A 20272-nucleotide genomic window follows, 5' to 3' on the forward strand; every position below is an offset into this window, starting at 1 on the left:
TATTTGAAGTTATTTAGAATAATTTATTAGGGTTGACAAAATGAATATGCTTCATCGGAACTTTGAAACTTTCAGGTTTTAACCGTCTCATATCATGATAAGATTATACTAACATATGATCAAGTTCTAAACAAAATTGAATTAATTACCTTTAGGAAGGAAGAAGAACAACACAAAAAGTCCCTTTTCTTATTTGTACATAGAATCCGAGCAACAGAATCCAAATACATTCTATCAGTTCTAAGATCCTATAAATTGCAAATGTGTTCCTTTGTAGAACAAGATTTAAATGTCAATTCATCATAAACAAATAATGTTTATCCATATGTTTACGGGGATTAATTTTAGAAAGGTTAAAGTTTTACGTAATAGAACAATAAGTTATGAAGGGATCTAAAAAAATGTCTAATATGGAAACTTAATTTATAACAAATGATTTTTATAGCCCTGACGAAAACAGAGCAATATAAAACGTTGTCATTTCAAGCAGTGTGATAAACACATATGCAATAATGAGAATACGGTTTGCATTTTGTCTTTGCATTAGTGCTACTTCGTGCTTTTTCATCAATGTAAGTATTGTGTCAAAACTAATGTTTCTTTTGAATTTGAACTAAAATACAATGAACGGTGAATGAAAAAAATCAGTGAACATTATTGTGGAACTAATTTTCTTCCTCAGGATAACCATTCGACGAGACCGTCTACTTTCAATCGTCCTCCAGAGGAGCAAGGCAATGGTGTAGAAGGTGACATCATAGTTCCCCCATCTGATGACGGTCCACCAACTGTATCACGAGGAAAACGACAGACAGTTACTGATGTAAAGAAGCTGTGGCCAAATGGAATTGTAGTATACACTTTTGATAAACGTTGGCGTAAGTTGGAAAACGATTGTTTCATTACTCTACGGCCAAAATCAGAATTATTTACTCATATATTTCTTACTTCCTGTCTACATAAAAAGATAATATGTAATTACATTTTAAGGAAAATAAAAGAATTACGATTAAGGTTTAAAACTTATCTTTCATCTTATTTCACAGCCAACAGTAAACATGCAAGTATTGCAAAGTCGAGTATAATTAAAGCAATGAAACACTGGGAAGATACCACCTGTTTAAAATTTCTAAAAAGAACTTCGAATACTGCTCAGGAGGTTGGACATAAAAGCTACATCACATTCTTTTTCGGAGCCAAGTAAGAAATTTTAACATTTCTTCATAACGATTACAATTGAAAAGTACAATGAATTGAGAAAATGTCTGTATTAAAGAGAATGGATTTTCTATAACATCAATACTTCTTCTGTATTGTTCTGACGACTGAATATATCTACTTTAACCGATGGCAATTTAGTGCTGCCTGTTTTTATTTCCAAAAAAAAACAAAAAACAAAAAAACAAACAAACAATATCCCGTAATGGAAGTGGGAGGTCACGTATAAAACCTGATGTCTACCACCATTCCCATAGGCACGGGTTTCAACCAAAGGGACTTGGGGTCATGAGTTAGATCCTTTAAGTGGACAAAAATAGTACTAAAATGCGGTTTTAAGTATTTTTTTACATTTTACTACCCATGGCCATACACTAAAAAACCACAGGGAAACAGGCCGTCATATTTATGCTAATGAGTTTGGATATTGCATGACTGTTTTCCAATTGAGTTCTATTGGAATAAGTGACCATTCATGCAATATCATACAAGATTTCTAGTTAGAGCACACTTGGTCTTCCTCTCATATTTATTTTTGAAAAAGAACAAAGGAAAAATTTTAACTCATGTTACAATCCATGTTATACCACGGGCTGGTAATTGATTGACCTTTTCATTTCATTAGTTGTTAAATACGTGTACGTTCTGTAAAGTTTATGGATTTGTCTTAAAAAATAAATGATTGGTGATATTCTTGGTGTTTACCGGTTCTGAAGAACATTAACACATTTAAGATTTTGAAAGTACTTAGAATAAAATGCCGATATGATAATTGAATTCGTATTCATTTAAGCTGTGCATCTCAAATTGGGAGAAGCCTGAATCCACAAAACATAATAGTTGGCGGAGGTTGCACCAATGCTGTGAGTACGAAATAGAGAAACATACGATAAAACAAAAACATATACCTTAAACGGGTATACATGCACACTCACAAATAACTACGCACACACACAATTTAACTTACGATTCGTCTCATTGTTGGGTAATAGCCTACATTTGTATGTTTCATTATTGATCATAAAGTCTTCTTTTAACATTGGATTTTACACCCCCACCAAAATGAACAGTACAACGTGTGTCATTCAAAAGCTAAAACCCTTCCGAAACACCCACGTTCCAATCGGTTAGCAATTGGTATGTTTTGTGTGTTTCGTATTCCGTTGTTTGTCCGTATGGTGTTCCCGGTATTGTTTTCATTTATTCTAGGGTAATTATTAACATAGGTTCAAGCATAGGTTTGAGGATATTTCTATCATTTAAAGTGGCAGAACTCCTGTAGTAGTTTGCGGACATTTCTGTCGTTTAAAGTGGCAGAACTCCTGTAGTAGTTTGAGGATATTTCTATCGTTTAAAGAGGCAGAACTCCTGTAGTAGTTTGAGGATATTTCTATCGTTTAAAGTGGCAGAACTCCTGTAGTAGTTTGAGGATATTTCTGTCGTTTAAAGTGGCAGAACTCCTGTAGTAGTTTGCGGACATTTCTGTCGTTTAAAGTGGCAGAACTCCTGTAGTAGTTTGCGGACATTTCTGTCGTTTAAAGTGGCAGAACTCCTGTAGTAGTTTGAGGATATTTCTGTCGTTTAAAGAGGCAGAACTCCTGTAGTAGTTTGAGGATATTTCTGTCGTTTAAAGTGGCAGAACTCCTGTAGTAGTTTGAGGATATTTCTGTCGTTTAAAGTGGCAGAACTCCTGTAGTAGTTTGCGGACATTTCTGTCGTTTAAAGTGGCAGAACTCCTGTAGTAGTTTGAGGATATTTCTGTCGTTTAAAGTGGCAGAACTCCTGTAGTAGTTTGAGGATATTTCTGTCGTTTAAAGTGGCAGAACTCCTGTAGTAGTTTGAGGATATTTCTGTCGTTTAAAGTGGCAGAACTCCTGTAGTAGTTTGAGGATATTTCTGTCGTTTAAAGTGGCAGAACTCCTGTAGTAGTTTGCGGACATTTCTGTCGTTTAAAGTGGCAGAACTCCTGTAGTAGTTTGAGGACATTTCTGTCGTTTAAAGTGGCAGAACTCCTGTAGTAGTTTGAGGATATTTCTATTGTTTAAAGTGGCAGAACTCCTTTAGTACCATGGTATTAACATTTCCCACATGCTATTATATAATACTAGTGTTGGCATACCAGTAAAGTAATCATACATCATGGAAAATACTTAAATACTACTTTTGTAAATGAAAAAAAAAAACGCTTTCATTGAGAGAAGGAAAATGCTATAATTACATAAACATACTATGCGACTTGTACTAAGTCGAGGGAAATCTAGTCAAAAACAAAGCATTTGGATACTTAATGAAGCCTTTCTAAAGAAACAATAGTTTTGTATATTTCTTTTGCTCTCATTGAATTTGTCCAAAACATATATTTTCATTTTGTAGCCAATAAGTATAGCCCATGAGCTGGCCCATGCAGCAGGGTTTTATCATGAACACACACGCCCAGATAGGGATAACTTTATTGATGTTTTCTTTGCCAACGTGGCAAACGATTCTCTGCAATATTTTGAAAAGCGGCCTGTCAATGAAGACAGAACCGATGAACCCTATGACATCGAATCGGTAATGCATTACGGACCACTGGTAAGTGTAGATATGAAACAAAGCATCTACTATTGACACACCACTCATTCCGAACGTTGGAATGGAAACAATATGAATTATCTACTCACAAAGGAATCACACGGAGTTGAGACACGTGTCAGGAAGAGTTACTCTTTTTTCAGTGCAAGATAATTTACAGAACTTAAATCAAATCTCGATATGGTTTAAATATTTCAATTCTGTTAATGTGTCAGCTAAATATTTTCAGAATATCATTGGTATGTATCTGTTTTTAATTGAAACTGTAATATTAATGGCGAGATCCAACCATTGCATTGTATTCGGTTTTTAAATGAAGCTGAAAGGCCCCATACCCCTTTTTGCATCATAAACATTCACAAATTTCAGTCATGTCTTGTGTTGTAAATTGACATTTCTTCTTTAAATTGACAGGGAGGTTCCTTTTTTAAGTGAATGTAAATAATAAAACTTAAAAAAAAGAAAATATTGGTTACCTTAAAATCATTACTTAATAGCTTAATTACTGAATGTAAAGGACGAGGAATCTTCTACGATATACCGGTAGTTGTAAATTGAAAGTGGTTCAAGTAGTAAAACAGTGATATAAATATTGCGTTGCTTTGAAGTTTTTTAGTAAAAACTCCAATGAGTTTAAGTATACACTTAAACCAAAAGATAAAAACTTAATATCAGCAATGGGTCAGCGTGAATACCTCAGCTTTATAGACGTCAAGACCATGAACGACATATACAAATGTAGTAGTAAGTTATATATTTATTTAATCTTCTCCTTTTTAACTCATTTCAAAGTATTCTTAAACAAGTACTATCTTTAAAAAAAGATAGCCGACGCAGTAAAATTTGTTCTTTTTAATTTCCGATACGATTTTTCGAACGCCGCTAAATTATCAGTATTTGGCCAATTGGGAAACAGAATTTCGATCAGGTGACTCGCGTTTCTGTAGAAAGGCGTCTTTAGGGTCAAAGGGTAAAAAGCGAAACTATACCGACTGCATCGGAAAAAAAGAGCGAAAAAAATCATTGAAATTCGAGATACATGAAGCAATGCTGCACAAGTTATTGTATGAAGAGGGTCTTTATATTTCAAATGGCTATGACGGAATTGCATTAACCTTCATATTTTTTATATTGTCGGCTTATAAAATATTTGTGTGTATATGCTCTTATAGGGAATTGCTCGACAATATCACAGTGTCAAAATGGCGGCTATATTGGCCCCAGCTGTAAATGTAATTGTCCTTATGGTCTGGCTGGAAGAGACTGTACAGATGTGAGTCAAAGTTCACCGGGTGAGTTTCCTTTAGCTGTCGAAGTTCGTACTGTTTGTTGCTATTCTTTTCTTTACAATTTAAACCATATGGTATATTATACTTACTGTTGTCTTGGTCATTATCGTGCGATGTTAACAATCCTCCGGAAGTAGTATTGGCATCAGCACCTACTTAAAATACTTCCAACCGCAGTCTGTGCATTTTCAACACTTTATCAACATATGATGGAAATGATTACAGAACTACTACTTGATTCTTAAGGGAGCTAACAATCTTATTGGGTTAGAATATTTAATAGTGAAATTTTGCGGGTCAGAAATTGTTTTTAACCACATGGGGGAAAGATTATTTATTTCCCTTTTTGCTGATTTATCAAATAATTTTCACATTGTTGCACCCATTATGAATCTTCCTCTGCCACTTGAAGATGTTTTCGTTATTCGTAAAATCACTAATAAATTGCAATATTTGAAAAGGGTGGCCTCTTTTGAAATTTCCGACTGTCAGAGTTCAGTTTCAACGAGTCATCGCTACTTTTCCTCAGTTGGCATTTTTGTTGCCATAATATTTCAAAGACATATTGTCAGACATTTAAACAGCTGTTTAAAATTTACAATTGCACTACTAATAGACAGAACCCATGGGAACAATTTAACAAAAACAAAGAAACAAAAAAAAAAGAAACAAAAAAGAAACAAAACCAAAACAAAATACAAAAAAACACTAAGGCTAAAAGTATGCCAGTGTCAGGTACAAACAAAAACCTGTTACGACTTCCCAGTCAGGTGGTATCGTAATCAGTTTCTTAGGGTTAACCTTCACTGCAATTTATTTTTTAAACAAAAAGTTATTATGTTTTCACCTATAAGCATTTCACCAACCATCTTGCACATTTACAAGATGCGCTTTTCTGAAGTAACAGAACGAAAAAGATCATACACTATAATGTTCTTTAGAAAATCCCGAAGCGATCAATTTAGATACAAAAATGTCGAAAACGCATTTTAACGATTTTTCTCTATCTGATTATTCATAAATTTATATTTTCGGGGAAAGTAAGGGTTTTTTTTATCTACAGATTGAGATAAAATGTTAAGAAATGGAATATTTTTAGTTGGTCTTACTTGTGGTAAGTGACCGAGGTCCTTTTAAAAACAATCAGTATGCTGTAATTCACATGGTTTAAAGGTTACCAATTCTATGATTTCAATAGTAATGATGATAATAACAATAATTATAATAATGATAAAATAAAATGAAGTTTCACTTATCTGACTACATAGAATAAAACACATCATGTACTATCAATAAAAATATGTAGTTTTAAAAGGACAAATAACCATCCAAAAATGGTTTATGAGACACTGTGAATTTGATGAAAATAGAACTTTGTAATTACATGTATAGAGATGTTATAGACAAAGTTGAATTCTTAAAATTCAAATTTTTATATAACATAGATATAAAATCTAAAAAATATGGCAAGCCAAAGTGGACAAAAAGCCCTATTTTTTATATTAAAAATGATTTTCTAATATTAAAAATTTAGAAAAAGAAACTTAATTTTTAATATCAAAAAATGATTTTTCTACTATTTGAAATTATATTAGAAAATGAATTTTTAATATTAGAAAATGATTTTCTTATATTAAGAAATGAATTGTCAATATAAAAAATTCATTTTCTAATATGAAAAATTAATTTTTTTTTAATACTAGAAATTGAATTTTGGATATTAAAAAAATATTTATTAATATTAAAAAATGATTTTTTTAATATTAAAAAATAATTTCTTATATTAAAAATATGGTTTTTGTCCACTTTGTCTTGTCATAAAAAAGGATAAAAACCAGGCATAAACATTATATATAAATGATTTAATTATAAGGAATAATTATAGGTTGTGGAGGTGTGCTTAGGTATTCATCGGGAAGATTTACTTCCCCTAATTTCCCAGGCGAATATCCACCATCTACGACATGTACATGGCTGATAGAGGTATAATTTCATTTATAGATTTAATAGTTTTGATCAATATGGGTTTCTTGAATTAAATAGAAGATGAATTCAAATGCAGCCACGATGATATATTTTTCTAGAAGTTAGAAGTCTTTAGATAAAGACGAAATAAAGTAGGTTAAAAATTGCAAAAAATAAAACAAAACAAAAACAAAAACAAAAACAAAAAACAAAAACAAAACAAAACAAAACAAAACAAAACAGCAAACAGCAAACATAATTATATACAGTAACTGAAAGAAATTATCCAGAAAACCAACAAAAATGTGGAGCAGACACAAAGGAAGGCTAAGTGGTTTCTGTTATCCTGGACGATTGACTTGAAAAGCGTTTTGTATAAGGATTTATCATAAGGTAAATGATATATCCAATTTCGACAACCCTCAGAAGCGCATGAATTCTTATATGCAACATCTGTCCAAGGGGGGATTAAATGTTACCACAGATTAGTTAAATCAAGGACTGAAGTCTTAAAAGTCGGTAATCGCCAAGATTAAACAACTGGCAATGGCTATATATATGTATCGAGGTCTATATAATATATATGACCTTTATATAATCAATTGTAATGCACGCATGTGTTTGAATCCGAAACTGGGTAACATTACATAAATTCAATTCTTACCGGTCATTATATCTTTTAATGTAAACTTCCCGTTCTAATACAAGCAAAAAACGCTCATAGGCATGTGTATGATATCTTTTAAAAAGGTACGTTGTAGCGATCATTGGGTCGCTTATGATATCGTCCAGGGGACCAGTTTAGGAACCAAATTAAACAGCTGGCATTGAATATTCATTAATGAACGCGTGCTAATGTATATGACCTATATAGTCTTATAAAGAGCCTCAGTGTCTGAATCGGAAACTGGGTAATGTTCAAAGCTAACCGATCTTTTTATGTAAACTTCCCGTCTCGTACAAGCAAGAAACGCACGTAGAACACACGTGTATGCTACTTAAGAGGTACATTTTTATCTCGTATGAAGCTAGAACTATAACGCTGTGGCGGTAGATACGACGAGGATCTGCAGCATTACGTGGCGTATAACTACATATTTATGCAAATCATATGCGAATATTAAGTACTGACATCAGACGTTAGACATGAGAAGAGGATTTTTTTGTCAATTTTGTAAGGGTAGTATAGTATTTAAAGTTTGTGGCGTTAAATGACATTGGGATCATCATTGTTAATATTTTGTTTTTTTTAATGTAAAAACTGTCTAAATATTTAATTGAACAATCGACGATTTCATGAATAACAATCCAAAATTAGACTTTTCGACAAAATGTATTGAGATCACCCTTTATTATCAAACTTATTCTTAAAATTGGGACAAAGAAGCGTTTTCGCTCTTATAGTGTTTAGGCCTATGGCGAGGAGTCCAACATGCTTATTTTCATATTCATATGACTTGCTAACGATTATTCTGTTTCATATCAAGTAGAAAGGGTATTGATAATGTTAATATGTTCTTTCTTCAACAATAACTGCGAAATATTCTTTTGATTTGTTCAACGTGTCATAGATTTCCTTCCCTCTTTCGTCTACCCCGGACTTGAATTTTTATGAACAACTCGGCGGATGTTTCTAGAAAAGCAGAGGATGCTTACTCTACCGGTGCACCTGATGCATGCTCCCAGTTTTTAGTGGTGTCCGAGTTGCTCATTTCCTTTTTTCACTTAGTATGTATGATTTTATTTTAGATTTTAGTTTATGTTCTTTGTTGTGTATGTCTGTTTTCCATGTCTGGTCTTTGTCCCTGGATAACATTCTTTTGATTACCGCTATGACCTTGGTTTCCTTGATTAACCAAGTATCTAAATTTATCTTGTTCGCTATCTTCATTTAAGGGACCAGTCGGGTCATCGATAACGTTGACATTTTCTGAATTTGATCTGGAATGGTCGGCTTTTTGCGGACAAGACCATGTAGAAATAAAAATGTACGGACCCACTGTAGCAGGACCGAGGTATGTATCAAACTAATTGTAATCATGGCAGTTGTATGTAACATGATTTTCTTTCTAGTGTAGATTTGTCTGAATGATATTTCTTGTTTGTTTGTTTGTCTGTTGGTGTTTAACGCCCGAACAGCAATATCTCAGCTATATTCAGGCGATGAACATGAAATGGATGATAAAATGAACATGAAATGATGATGAAATGAACAATGGGATGGAACACAAGAGCGGGGTCGACAAATTTCGATTGCCACTGGAAATAGGGAGAGGAGGGTAGGGTCGGGCAATTTAGCCTCCTGTGGCGGAGCCCTATGATTCCTACTCCGGAAGAATACCACTGAAGGGTTTTTTAACGTGCGAGGAACGTGGCATCTTTCCCAAAACGATGCACCTCTATGGTTTGCGGTCAGGTTCTCCGTATTATAGCCTGACGACCCCAGCATATAACATGCCAGGGTTACCCCCATTCCACCATCTAGGACACACAAACCAGTTGCTCTGTGGGCAGAGGCCCTAGTCCCTGGCTAGGGTTCTGAGCACTATTTAGTCGCCTTTTACGACAAACTTAGCGTTGCTGCGGGCCTATTCTTTTGACACCCGGACCCGCATGGGGCAAATGATATTTCAGAAGAATACCGATTTAGAAGTACCAATAAAACAATTCAAGAACGTCATATTACATGAAAGTGGAAAGACGATTTGGTGCGGAAATTAGACCTGCATCACACATTGATTAGCTGTAGGTTTCTCATATCAGAGCTTTCTATAGTGGGTCATATTTTCTCTATATTTGGCTTATATTTTTCATATTGGTCTGTTTTTTATTTGTGTTTGTCGTGCTTAGTTAAACATTGAATTCATTATTCTAAATATGTTTCGCATATGGATGCCAAGGTCTACTTAAACTAAAGTATTTGCTCTTCTCTTCAAATAATGAAATATCTTTTTTTTCAAAGAGAGGTATCAATTACTGTGCACATACAGTGAGAGTACTTAACATTCAGACCTCACTGTATTTAATCACACAAATATTTAATTTCAGAGAGCTGTGTAAATATTTGAGTTACTGAAGATTTTGCAAAATCTGTGTAAAAAGAGGTCTAAATAATTTAAAAGACATCTAGCTTATTTTTGAATAAGTCTTCGTGGCAGCTCACTCCAAACAAGTTTATTAGCAGTTTGAAACATTTACATTTCTGCTTAAATGATTTGAACATCTTTTGTAAATCTCAGTTGAATTCCCCACATAAAAGCATTTACTGTCGTTGTTACAAATACGTACACGTTGTTGGTATCACATTCCATTGAACCGGGGCTTGTTACGAAAACCGAAATATTGCTATTAGAATGTGGAGTTATCAAAGGCAATACAGATTTTAAAATGTTCGAAAATGGTTGTTGTTTTAGGATTACAGTCATAAATCTTTGAAAGATGCCGTTAATTGTGGAGGGAAAGCATTATTCGATCACAAGAACGTCCATTTTCATATGTGGACGGGTAACATTAAGAAATGCTTGCTTCCCATTTCACCAGTATATCTAAGTTGTTTCCTGACGTATTTTGATAAAACAAACTTTTTTTTAGAAAGAGCAGTTTGTGCTGCAGACGATGTCATGTTTTTCATGACGTAATGATAAAATCAAAGCGTATTACAATATCACAAATATCTCCCCTTTGATGTTGACATTGTAAAAATGGAAAGAAACCGATTTGAAGACAAAATGTTAGACATCTTTTTAAAGTTATGCTCGAACAGCTATTTTTAATGTGGACTTTTATTAACTATATTGACAATACATTACCTCAATGAAAATATATACAAAATGTTCAGTCAGTCTTTTTGTTAAAAGCCTTTTTGTCCGTATTTCAATTATGTCACAAATCTGAATTTTTTCGACGTTGGCCATTGGCTACTTTCTTGCTCACGGTTGTCAAATATAACAACGAATAGTATTTTTACCAAAGTATACTCGCGCTTAAAGGACTGCATAAATATGCAGAATATCATGTTTATTCTAAAAAAAAATAATGAGTTTTATTGTCTAATAGTAGATAAATACGCAGGTATGTTGTGATGTCACGTTGTCTTTTTCCAGACATTTTCTACACGTTGCGTGCTACCCAGTATTTATCAAAAGCTTTTTTCGTTAGCTTTGAGTGAACTAATAATTATGAAATTTTGAATTTACATGTGTATGTACTGCAGATAATATATTCTAAAAATAATGGTACTTGGTTGAACATGTATCTAAGCGCAGCATTTTATCTGTGTCTAACCAAAATGTCACAACATCTTAAATTTGTATATTTTATTTATTCACGCGTACTCCATGCGAAATTCGAACGAATTGTTCAAAAAGGAAAATGATGTTGAGTCGATTTCTTTCTTCATATACTTAAAAATGTATTCATCCTCCTGTATGGTTTAATCATTTCATTTTTTCTTTGGCTTAACAAATGGGTTATATATATATATGTAAAACTGTGTCTTACAAAAATGTCACAAAGCGCATTTTTGACGTTTCCAAAGTAACGTTCTGTTTTGCGACGTAAAACTCTCTTAATGTCAATTTTAAAAACAATAAAAAGTATTGAAAAGTCACGATACTAGATTATGACGACTGTGGACGTAATGAATAAAAAAAAATATGATTGTAGCGAATCTGATAAAATAATGAAAGAAATGTTGACACCTTTTACCCTTTTTGGCCCCTTTTTCTAAAGCAGCAGGGGCAACAAAGTCCTAATTAAATAGGAATCTTATTAGCTGTTGGTAAAATCATATCAACATTTCAGAACAATTCGTCAACCACAAGTAAAGTGATCGCACAGAAACAAAGAGTCCCCAGACCACGACCACTTTACATAACATTATACGACCGTCGTAAAATAAAAACGGGATACTTCGCTCTCGAGATTTGCCAAGGTTTTGTTTTCTCGAAATGTTTAGCAACATACCTTATAAAATTCCGAAACGAGTACATGTATTCGGAAATATCAACATACACCTACATTAGAGATATAAAACCAAATAGATACGCTTTCACAATATGATTTCCGGGGTGGGGTTGCTACTTACCTTTTTACTTGTAGGTTTGTTGGCTTTTTGTTTTAGTGTTTTACTTTTTTAGCGCATCACGAAATTTGTTTTCATAATTTCTAACATTTTTCTCATAGGATAAAATTTCTATCAAATCAGTTTTAAATGGTGGATGCCAAACTATTTACCATATCAGGATGTAATCCGATCATTTCAATTGACCAAAACGTACGAAAAATTAATATCGAATCGGATAATTAAATAATAAAACATGTCGTGTGTGTTATTTTATGTGAAAAATTAAATAAGCACACTTCTTTTTACATGTAACAATTATAGAACGATGGACGTCGCAATACAAAAAAGAAGTCAAATTTTGCCGATTTCGACCTTACCAAAAATGACACCAACACCGCACGCTACGTCGCAGTACTCGGTAGAGGTTCTCTATAGGCTAGAAACCACTAATTCCACTTCCCATAAGCTTCTATGCAAATTTCACAATATTCAATGGCTTCTCTGGACTTTACCTTCACTTTAACCTGCAGAGGACTATATATCAGCATGATTCTACATATGTCAGCTCACAATCCTCAGAATGGCATCTGAGGTTAACAGACTTGCAAAAAATTGCAGTACTGGTCACCGGAAGTGAAGTGTCTATAAATAGCATGGGAAATCCCAGTGTTTTCACAAGATAGGGGTATATTTAGAAATCATTGTGGAGATTAGGCTTCACATCACAAGAAGCAAAATGTACAGAAATGTTTTTCCTTTGAGAAACTGTTTAAATTTTTTAAATAAGATGAGAACTTTTTTCACAGCACTATGAAGAACAGGGGTAATTTCTGCGTAGGACTATTTTTGCGTACGTTCCAAATGCTCATTGGTTGAATTGGTGGTCTGTAACCTATACTTCTTAAATCTTCTTTTAAGTATACGGAAGATGTTGTCACAACATATTCATCCAATGTGATGGTCATGCTTTCCAATAGACGGTTTAAGTGCTATGCAATGGAAACAAATAGAGCTCCTCTACTCGCTGATCTATGCCTTCAGTCTAATGAGGCTGACTTTATGGAAGAAGCATTGTTTAGTCAGACCATTTGATCTCAATTTACGCTATATAGATGATGTGCTGTCTTTCAACAATCCTAGTTTAAGAATTTTATACATGGCATCTACCTAAAAGAACTTGAGATAAGATAAAGGACACTACAGGTATTTCGAAGTCAGTCTCATATCATGACCATCTCTTAGAAACCAATGGAAAAGGAAAACTCATGTCAAAATTATACGACAAACGCGACGACTTCTCATTCCGTATTATAAACTTTCCTTACATCTGTGGCAACACCCCTTCAGCACATCCGTATGGAGTTTCATAACACAACTCATTCGTTATGCCAGAGCTTTTCGAAACCACACGGACTCTTTGTTCCGTGATAGACTTCTTACAATTAGAATTCTGGAACCGAGGATTTAAGTCATCACTACAACGGTTTAATGATCGTTATTATTTGAAATTGGGTTTATTTAATTTAATTTGACGTGATATAAAAAGATCTAATAATCAAGTTTAGAGTTGACAGTCTATTCACTTAAATGTAGAATTGTAAATAATTATAATATAAGGATTTCTATTCTTGAACGTTATCTTGGTCTATTTAAGAAAGTACACTTGTTTATTCTAACGATTTCAAATGATATCGACCATGAAACCTTCACTATGGTGTGTCCATTTGCACCACGAGAAGCACTTTGTATACCATGCAATAGTGTTGCCTTCCTATTTTGACTTCCTCGGACGTGACATTTTATGATCTGCTCCGTGAGTGTTTCTAGAAAAGCAGAAGAGGCTTACCCTACCGGTGCACCTATTCCCTGGTTCCGTTTTAGTGGAGTCGGGTTTGTTCATTTACTTTTGTTTCTATGTACGTGCTAATTTGCTTACTAGTAATTCATGTTTTCTTTGTGTGTGGCTATTTTCCCTACATAGTCTTTATCCTTTGAATATCTTTATTATAGACGAGCGATAATATAGATACACGAAACACACGCACAAAACCTCAAAGCTATGGTTAGAAGATTGTGTATGAGGCTTATTATTTCCACTGCTAAAATGGAGAAAGAAAAATAGCCCCCCTCTACCGGCAACTTTAATTTTGAAATTTTGAAATTGTTGAATTTAAACATTTACACCGTTTGCCAAATATTCACATTTTATTTTCTAAATCTTTTCAGCTTACCAAATATGTTAGTGTACTCGACTTATTAAATTTTTCTATATAACATTCTTAAGTCACGACCTCGCAAATTCATTTATTTTAGTTTACTTTTTGAAAACTCTGTCATTGTTACATGTTTAATGGCATTTCATTTCTAAAATAACAATTTAAAAAAAGGTCCTATGAGGACTTTCAAAGAAGACCCCATAAATTGTAACAGACTTGAAGGGCATTATTCCGATTATGAATGCCAGTAACCCAATGAACAAAATAATACTGTTAACAGAAGATTACAAATAACATACAAACAAATAAGTCCAGCCGTTATTGGAAACCCTTCTACTTTACCTGACTGTCCATTAAGTCAATTGATATATTGGCAGCAACAGTGGTACCCTACTTTCGTCTGTTTTAAGCTTCCTGATTAGTCGTTAAGTTCGCTCGTTTCCGAATTCTTGGTTATCTTCGGCCAACATCTGCCCCACTTACCATCTGGTGTCCAGGAATGGGCTGTTTTAGCGTAGCCTTGTTGATTAATTCTCAAGACTTGTGCAATCCTCCTCCATCTCCTTCGTCTGATTATGCTCATGTCTTTACTGATAGCTTCTACGTAGGAAGTCCTGATAAAAGATCTTAATTGGCCAAACTATTCGAAGGATTCTGCAAAGGCTCTTTATAATGAAAGGCAACCTCTGTCACTCTCTAGCACTCTGAACATTACAACAGGGTAGGAATAACACTACTTATAAGTATTTCAATTTGAAACGTGTATATATATTTTAATTAGCTGAAACGAATTTGTTAGGAATCTACAAATATTTAAAAGACATTTCAAACGATGTTTAATATATCTTTCAGGTACTGTCGGGAATCGCCAGGAACATTAAATTACCAGGGGAACGCATTGTATGTGAAGTTCAAGTCCGATGAAATTGAAAACTTCTATGGTTTTAATGCAACGTATACGATTCACTGAACTCTGATACCTATTTATTTTTATACTTGTTTCATGACAACTCGCTTTTTGTGCCGAACAATCCAGTCGTAGATGTTATAGTAAATTTGAAAATACATATCGATTTCATCCACCAATAAACATAACTTGATCGTTACGGTGTATCCATCTGCGCCATGAAAACTGATTTGTTCAACATGTCATAGTTTTCCTTTCCTCTTTCGTCTACCCCGGACTTTACTTTTTATGAACAACTCGGCGGGCGTTTCTATAAAAGCAGAGAACGCTCACCCTACCGGTACACCTGATGCATGCTCCCAGTTTTTAGTAGAGTCCGAGTTGCTCATTTACTTTTGTTACTTTGTATGTATGATTTTAGTTACTTTATGTTGTTTGTTGTGTATGTCTGTTTTCCATGTCTGGTCTTTGTCCCTGGGTTACATTCTTTTGATTACCGCTATAACCTTGGTTCTTTTGATTACTCTTTAAGCATGTTTAGATTCAAATTAAAAAAAACATTTAAGATTTCAAGTTTGATCAACTTAAAAAAGGATGCTGAATGGGTTTATGTGAATACACTGTTTTCAGCAGCTTTAGCATATCAAAGTACACCCTTAAATTAAATATCAAATTGGTAAATGAACGTGAAGCTTCAGAGGTCTTAATCACTCTCAGGAATTTTACTCTATACAAATTACATGTATTTTTTTCTTTTAAGCAAGCACATGCCGTATTTTATCATCAAAACCTTTGAACATGCATCTTAATTTAAAAGCGGTGTGGTAAAGCTCCTTGTCATCTATGTTAATCCTATTCAAGATTCCATGTAGTCACTTTTGTTTCAGATGAGTTTGTGAACATCAGCAAACCAGACGCTCAGCTTCTTGTAGCCATCTTGTTCAATCGATCAAGCGGAATCTAATTGAAACATGCGTAGAATTAGTTCTCCCTTTTTAACATTTCTGTCAACAGTTTAGTCACGATTGGTTCATTATTGACAGATATATGGACCAAAGTGTGTCTCTTCTATAATGTTGTTATAGAATCTTTAAGATATCACAGTTGCTTGCTGGTGGTCCAAAAATTTGAAAGTTTCTAGAGATCAATGAATTCAAAGATGTTGATCTTTGAAAATCAAGTATATTACTTCCAACTTGTTGAAGAGACTGTGAGAGACCTTCCGGTCATTTTGTTTTATTCAGAGAAGTTTTTTTTAATTATTTTTGATTACAGAAAAATAATATTTTAAGGACAAATGATTCTGGTTGCCATGTTAAATGAACCTTTATACAAAGTAAAAATAAATGCTTTTAAAATATTTATGACACATAGTTTTAAGCCATAAGAACCCAAAACCAATCGCAAGCATTATTTCGTTCAAAATCACAGATGTCCATGCACGTAACATAATTCGTAAACCAGAACTAGAAGCTCTAAAGAGCCTAGATCGTTCATTTGGAAAAATTAAATATCCTGTCACCATGTTGTTTAATCAAGCAAAACAAAACATTTTACTGGGCCCATCCTAACAATACTGGAATATATAGGCCCTTGTCATAGAAAGATCTTTTTTGTCGTCGTTGTTAGGAAAATCTGTATAGCTCCGCCTTTACCGAGTTCATCGGAAGCTACATTTGTAAGTTATGAATCTGTCTGTGTGGATAGTTGCATACAAAAAATACCTTGTTTTCCCAGATCCTTTGATATCAGCTTTTGCTATATAGATGACGTATTGTCTTCATGAACAATCTTAGTTTCAAGGATGCTATACATCGCATCTACCTAAAAGAACACTAAAGACACTATATTTCATATCTCGATGGACATGGAAAGTTTGTGTCCAAACCATACGACAAACGGCATGACTTCTCATTCCATATTGTCAACTTTCCTTTTATATGTGGCACCATTTTGGTACCATGTCAGACCTTATGGAATGGGGTTATGTTGGTACATGATAAAAATCATCATAATTACAAAGGTTTTTTGGTCGTCATCACAAACTCGTGGATTGTTATGGTGTATATAATCGTGGTGGCTGTGTACTGATTTGTGTATAATCTTGTGAGCCTGAGTAATGGCTGATGGTTACTGGGTTGGTGTGATGCCCACGATCACACCACTGGTGACTATGGACAAGCGGGTGACAGAATAGTCGGTGCCTGTTTACATACCCAGGTGAAAACTGGCGATGCTTTGTCTATATATCACACAGAATATTATAACAGATTTTGTGTCCAATGAAGATGAAATTGTCTACGTAGAGTAATGCTAATTTAACACTTAATTATTCATTAATTAAATTACAATAAATGACTAAAAGTCTAAAATATCATTGAGATCCATAAAAAATACAAACAAATACCAATTATTAATTCCAAAGTGTCCGGAAAATGAAATGAATGTTCAGTATAAATTCATATATAACAAGCATTAAAATGCTTGGTTATAATTGCCTCTTGTTCTCCAAATTAAAGTTCTCCTGGACTTGAGGATTATTGCAATCGACCACATTCTTTGATATTACGGTGTCTGCTTTGGGAAGAGCGCACATGTCCATGATTTGAGGAGAGTAAACTGTTCTGATGACGAAGTTCATGTAAATGTTAGTATTTTTCCCCATTGCTAGAACGGAGCATTGTTAGCTCTTTTTGGAGTGCACTTTCCTCTTCTGAATGCCTTATACATCTATTCTGAAATTCATCACTAAGCTGTTGGATCAAACTATCTTTAAAGCTTAAATTCCAGTTCTTGAATTTTGCTGGTTTTCTCATTTTCATATACACTTTGTTTTTGTTGTTTCACTATGTGATGAAGCTCGTTATGCAGTTTATTTCTGTACTCTCTCATATGGTCATAGTCTTCTAATTTAGATTGCAACTCCTGGCAGCTAATTTTCTGTACTTCGGTTTCCCACTTTTGACGTGTTAATTCCGTTTTTACTATTTTTAATTCGGATTTCAGTCTTTCAGCTGTGTCCGAAGCAAGAAGTATTCCTATATTTCGGTTTAGGGCAAACGGCAATGCCCTAATACTATTTTACGCTCCATGCAGGCTGTGATATGTGCAAAGTTACTATCCTTTTGCTTTGCTGATTTTATTTGTGCTGTGCTTTCAGTCTTGTGACGTGAAAAAGAGGTTGTTTTACACTGGCGACTAAAATGTCCGAAATTTTTACAACGAAAACACTTCGAATAAAATGCATAACACACTTTGCCTGGATGTATGATTCTGCACCTTCCACACTCTGGATTTTGACGCATTGGACAGATCCATGGTCTCCATTGTGGTCGAAAGATGTACTCCATCACAGAATATTATGTTGGGGATCTGTACACCCTTGGTAGTTCCGGGATCGCTACACTTCTCCACCGTTTCAATTGCCGGGTCTTACAGTCTTTGTGCGTACAGTCTATAATTGACGGTTTTTGGCATGCGCAATAATTGCAAAGTTCCAGTACATAACATACAACTTTATTTAGATCTGTTAAAAATACATGTGCCAAGTTTGAAAGTCAGTGAAATACTCTCTGATTAAACTAGACAAAAACCTATTCTATGATTTTTACAGAGGATCATAAAAACTTAAAAAAGTTCTGAAGTTTGAGGTATAACATCATTCTGCAGTAATTGCTATATTGACAAGTATGCTTTGGGTGGTTTCTCAGCTCGATGACAAACATAAAGATTAACGGGATTAAAGAACAATTGGGCTACCTAAGTTAATTACAAAGAAATAAATGTCAATCAATAAATATAGATACTTAAAACGATAAAATAAAATATGTCCAGCACTTAAAGTTTGATAGAATTCTGTTTCCACTAAAATGTCTAGCGGCTGTCCGTTTTCTCTTGGTTATATATCCATCTGTTTCATGGGAACCGATTGGTTCACCGTGTCATAATTTCCCTTTTTTTTCGTCTACCATGGACGTGACATTTTTATGAACAACCTTGAAAGTGTTCATAGAAAAGCAGATTCTGTTTATCCCTACCGGTCCATGTTCCCAGTTTTCAGTGGAGTCCGGATTGCTCCTTTGTACGTGTTTCGGCTATTTCATGTTCTTTGTTGTGTATGTCTACTTATCTGCTTTATCTTTATCTTAGAAATACTCTTCTGACATCCGCTCGAATCTTGGTTCCATTGATTATCGGTACTCTTTCTACACATTCACATTGAATGCGTAAAATTGGCTTCTTCTACACTTTTTGATGCAACAAACGTAAGCATAATCAGGTATACAAGTTTAGTGATATTATCTTGAATCTGAATAGGTCGGTCGACGTTGCCATATATGTTTCCATACTTTAAAAATTACAAAAGATTGTAAATCATCTTTACAATAAACCAAAATAGCTTCCGACAACATCACCGCCTATGTATGAACTCAAATTTCTGTGCTTCACGTTCTGTCGAAATTGATCTGTAAGTAAGTAAGATTTGTATTTCCCAATGATATTTTTTTGTTGCTATCCCTTTAGAACCCTCTGTACTCGTCACTGCTTGCAATAAGTGTCTGTGTCCACACTATTTATTATAAATTTTCAACAGGTATCACATGTGTTATCTTCCGGAGTGTGAGGTTTTTCTTCCGTGAAATATAAAAGAAGGAGGGACGTTAGAAGCTCTTATTGGCCTCGAATACAACTGAAAATTAATCATCAAGTGTTAAAAGTGTTAACTGTTAATTTGGAGAGTTTAATTTATGACAACAAAGAAACCATAAGGACTTATACAAGAAACAACTTCATATTTAGAGAATGCAATCACAATTGCTTAGTTTATCATGTACACCTACAAAGAAGTATTGCTACACCAAATATAAAATGAAATAACGGACTTAATTTTTTGCAATTTTTCATTTTTAAAGAAAGAGTATGATCTTACTGGTTATTTACCTGTGGACAATTGTTCATCATCTGCCTTAATGCATCATCACTTGCACGTGTACTTTTGTCACTCGTGGGCTTTGAAGGTGAAGTTTTTATACGTGTC

General features: G+C 34.1%; 1 protein-coding gene across 1 annotated transcript; it reads left to right on the forward strand.

Moving 5' to 3' along the window:
- Nucleotides 1–443: 443 nt before the first annotated feature.
- LOC148623892 (blastula protease 10-like) lies at nt 444–15428 on the forward strand. Its single transcript, XM_088566182.1, has 10 exons — nt 444–572; nt 683–878; nt 1047–1200; nt 2012–2081; nt 3592–3792; nt 4401–4536; nt 4965–5084; nt 6967–7064; nt 8943–9061; nt 15180–15428. The coding sequence occupies exons 1-10, from the start codon at nt 513–515 to the stop codon at nt 15295–15297; spliced, it is 1272 nt and encodes a 423-aa protein (XP_088422308.1). The 5' UTR covers nt 444–512; the 3' UTR covers nt 15298–15428.
- The last annotated feature ends 4844 nt before the right edge of the window (nt 15429–20272 follow it).

Source organism: Perna viridis, chromosome 2 (genome assembly GCF_037379345.1).
Source record: "Perna viridis isolate PV_CMFRI_1.1 ecotype Kerala chromosome 2, ASM3737934v1, whole genome shotgun sequence".
In the NCBI taxonomy this organism is placed as follows: domain Eukaryota; kingdom Metazoa; phylum Mollusca; class Bivalvia; order Mytilida; family Mytilidae; genus Perna; species Perna viridis.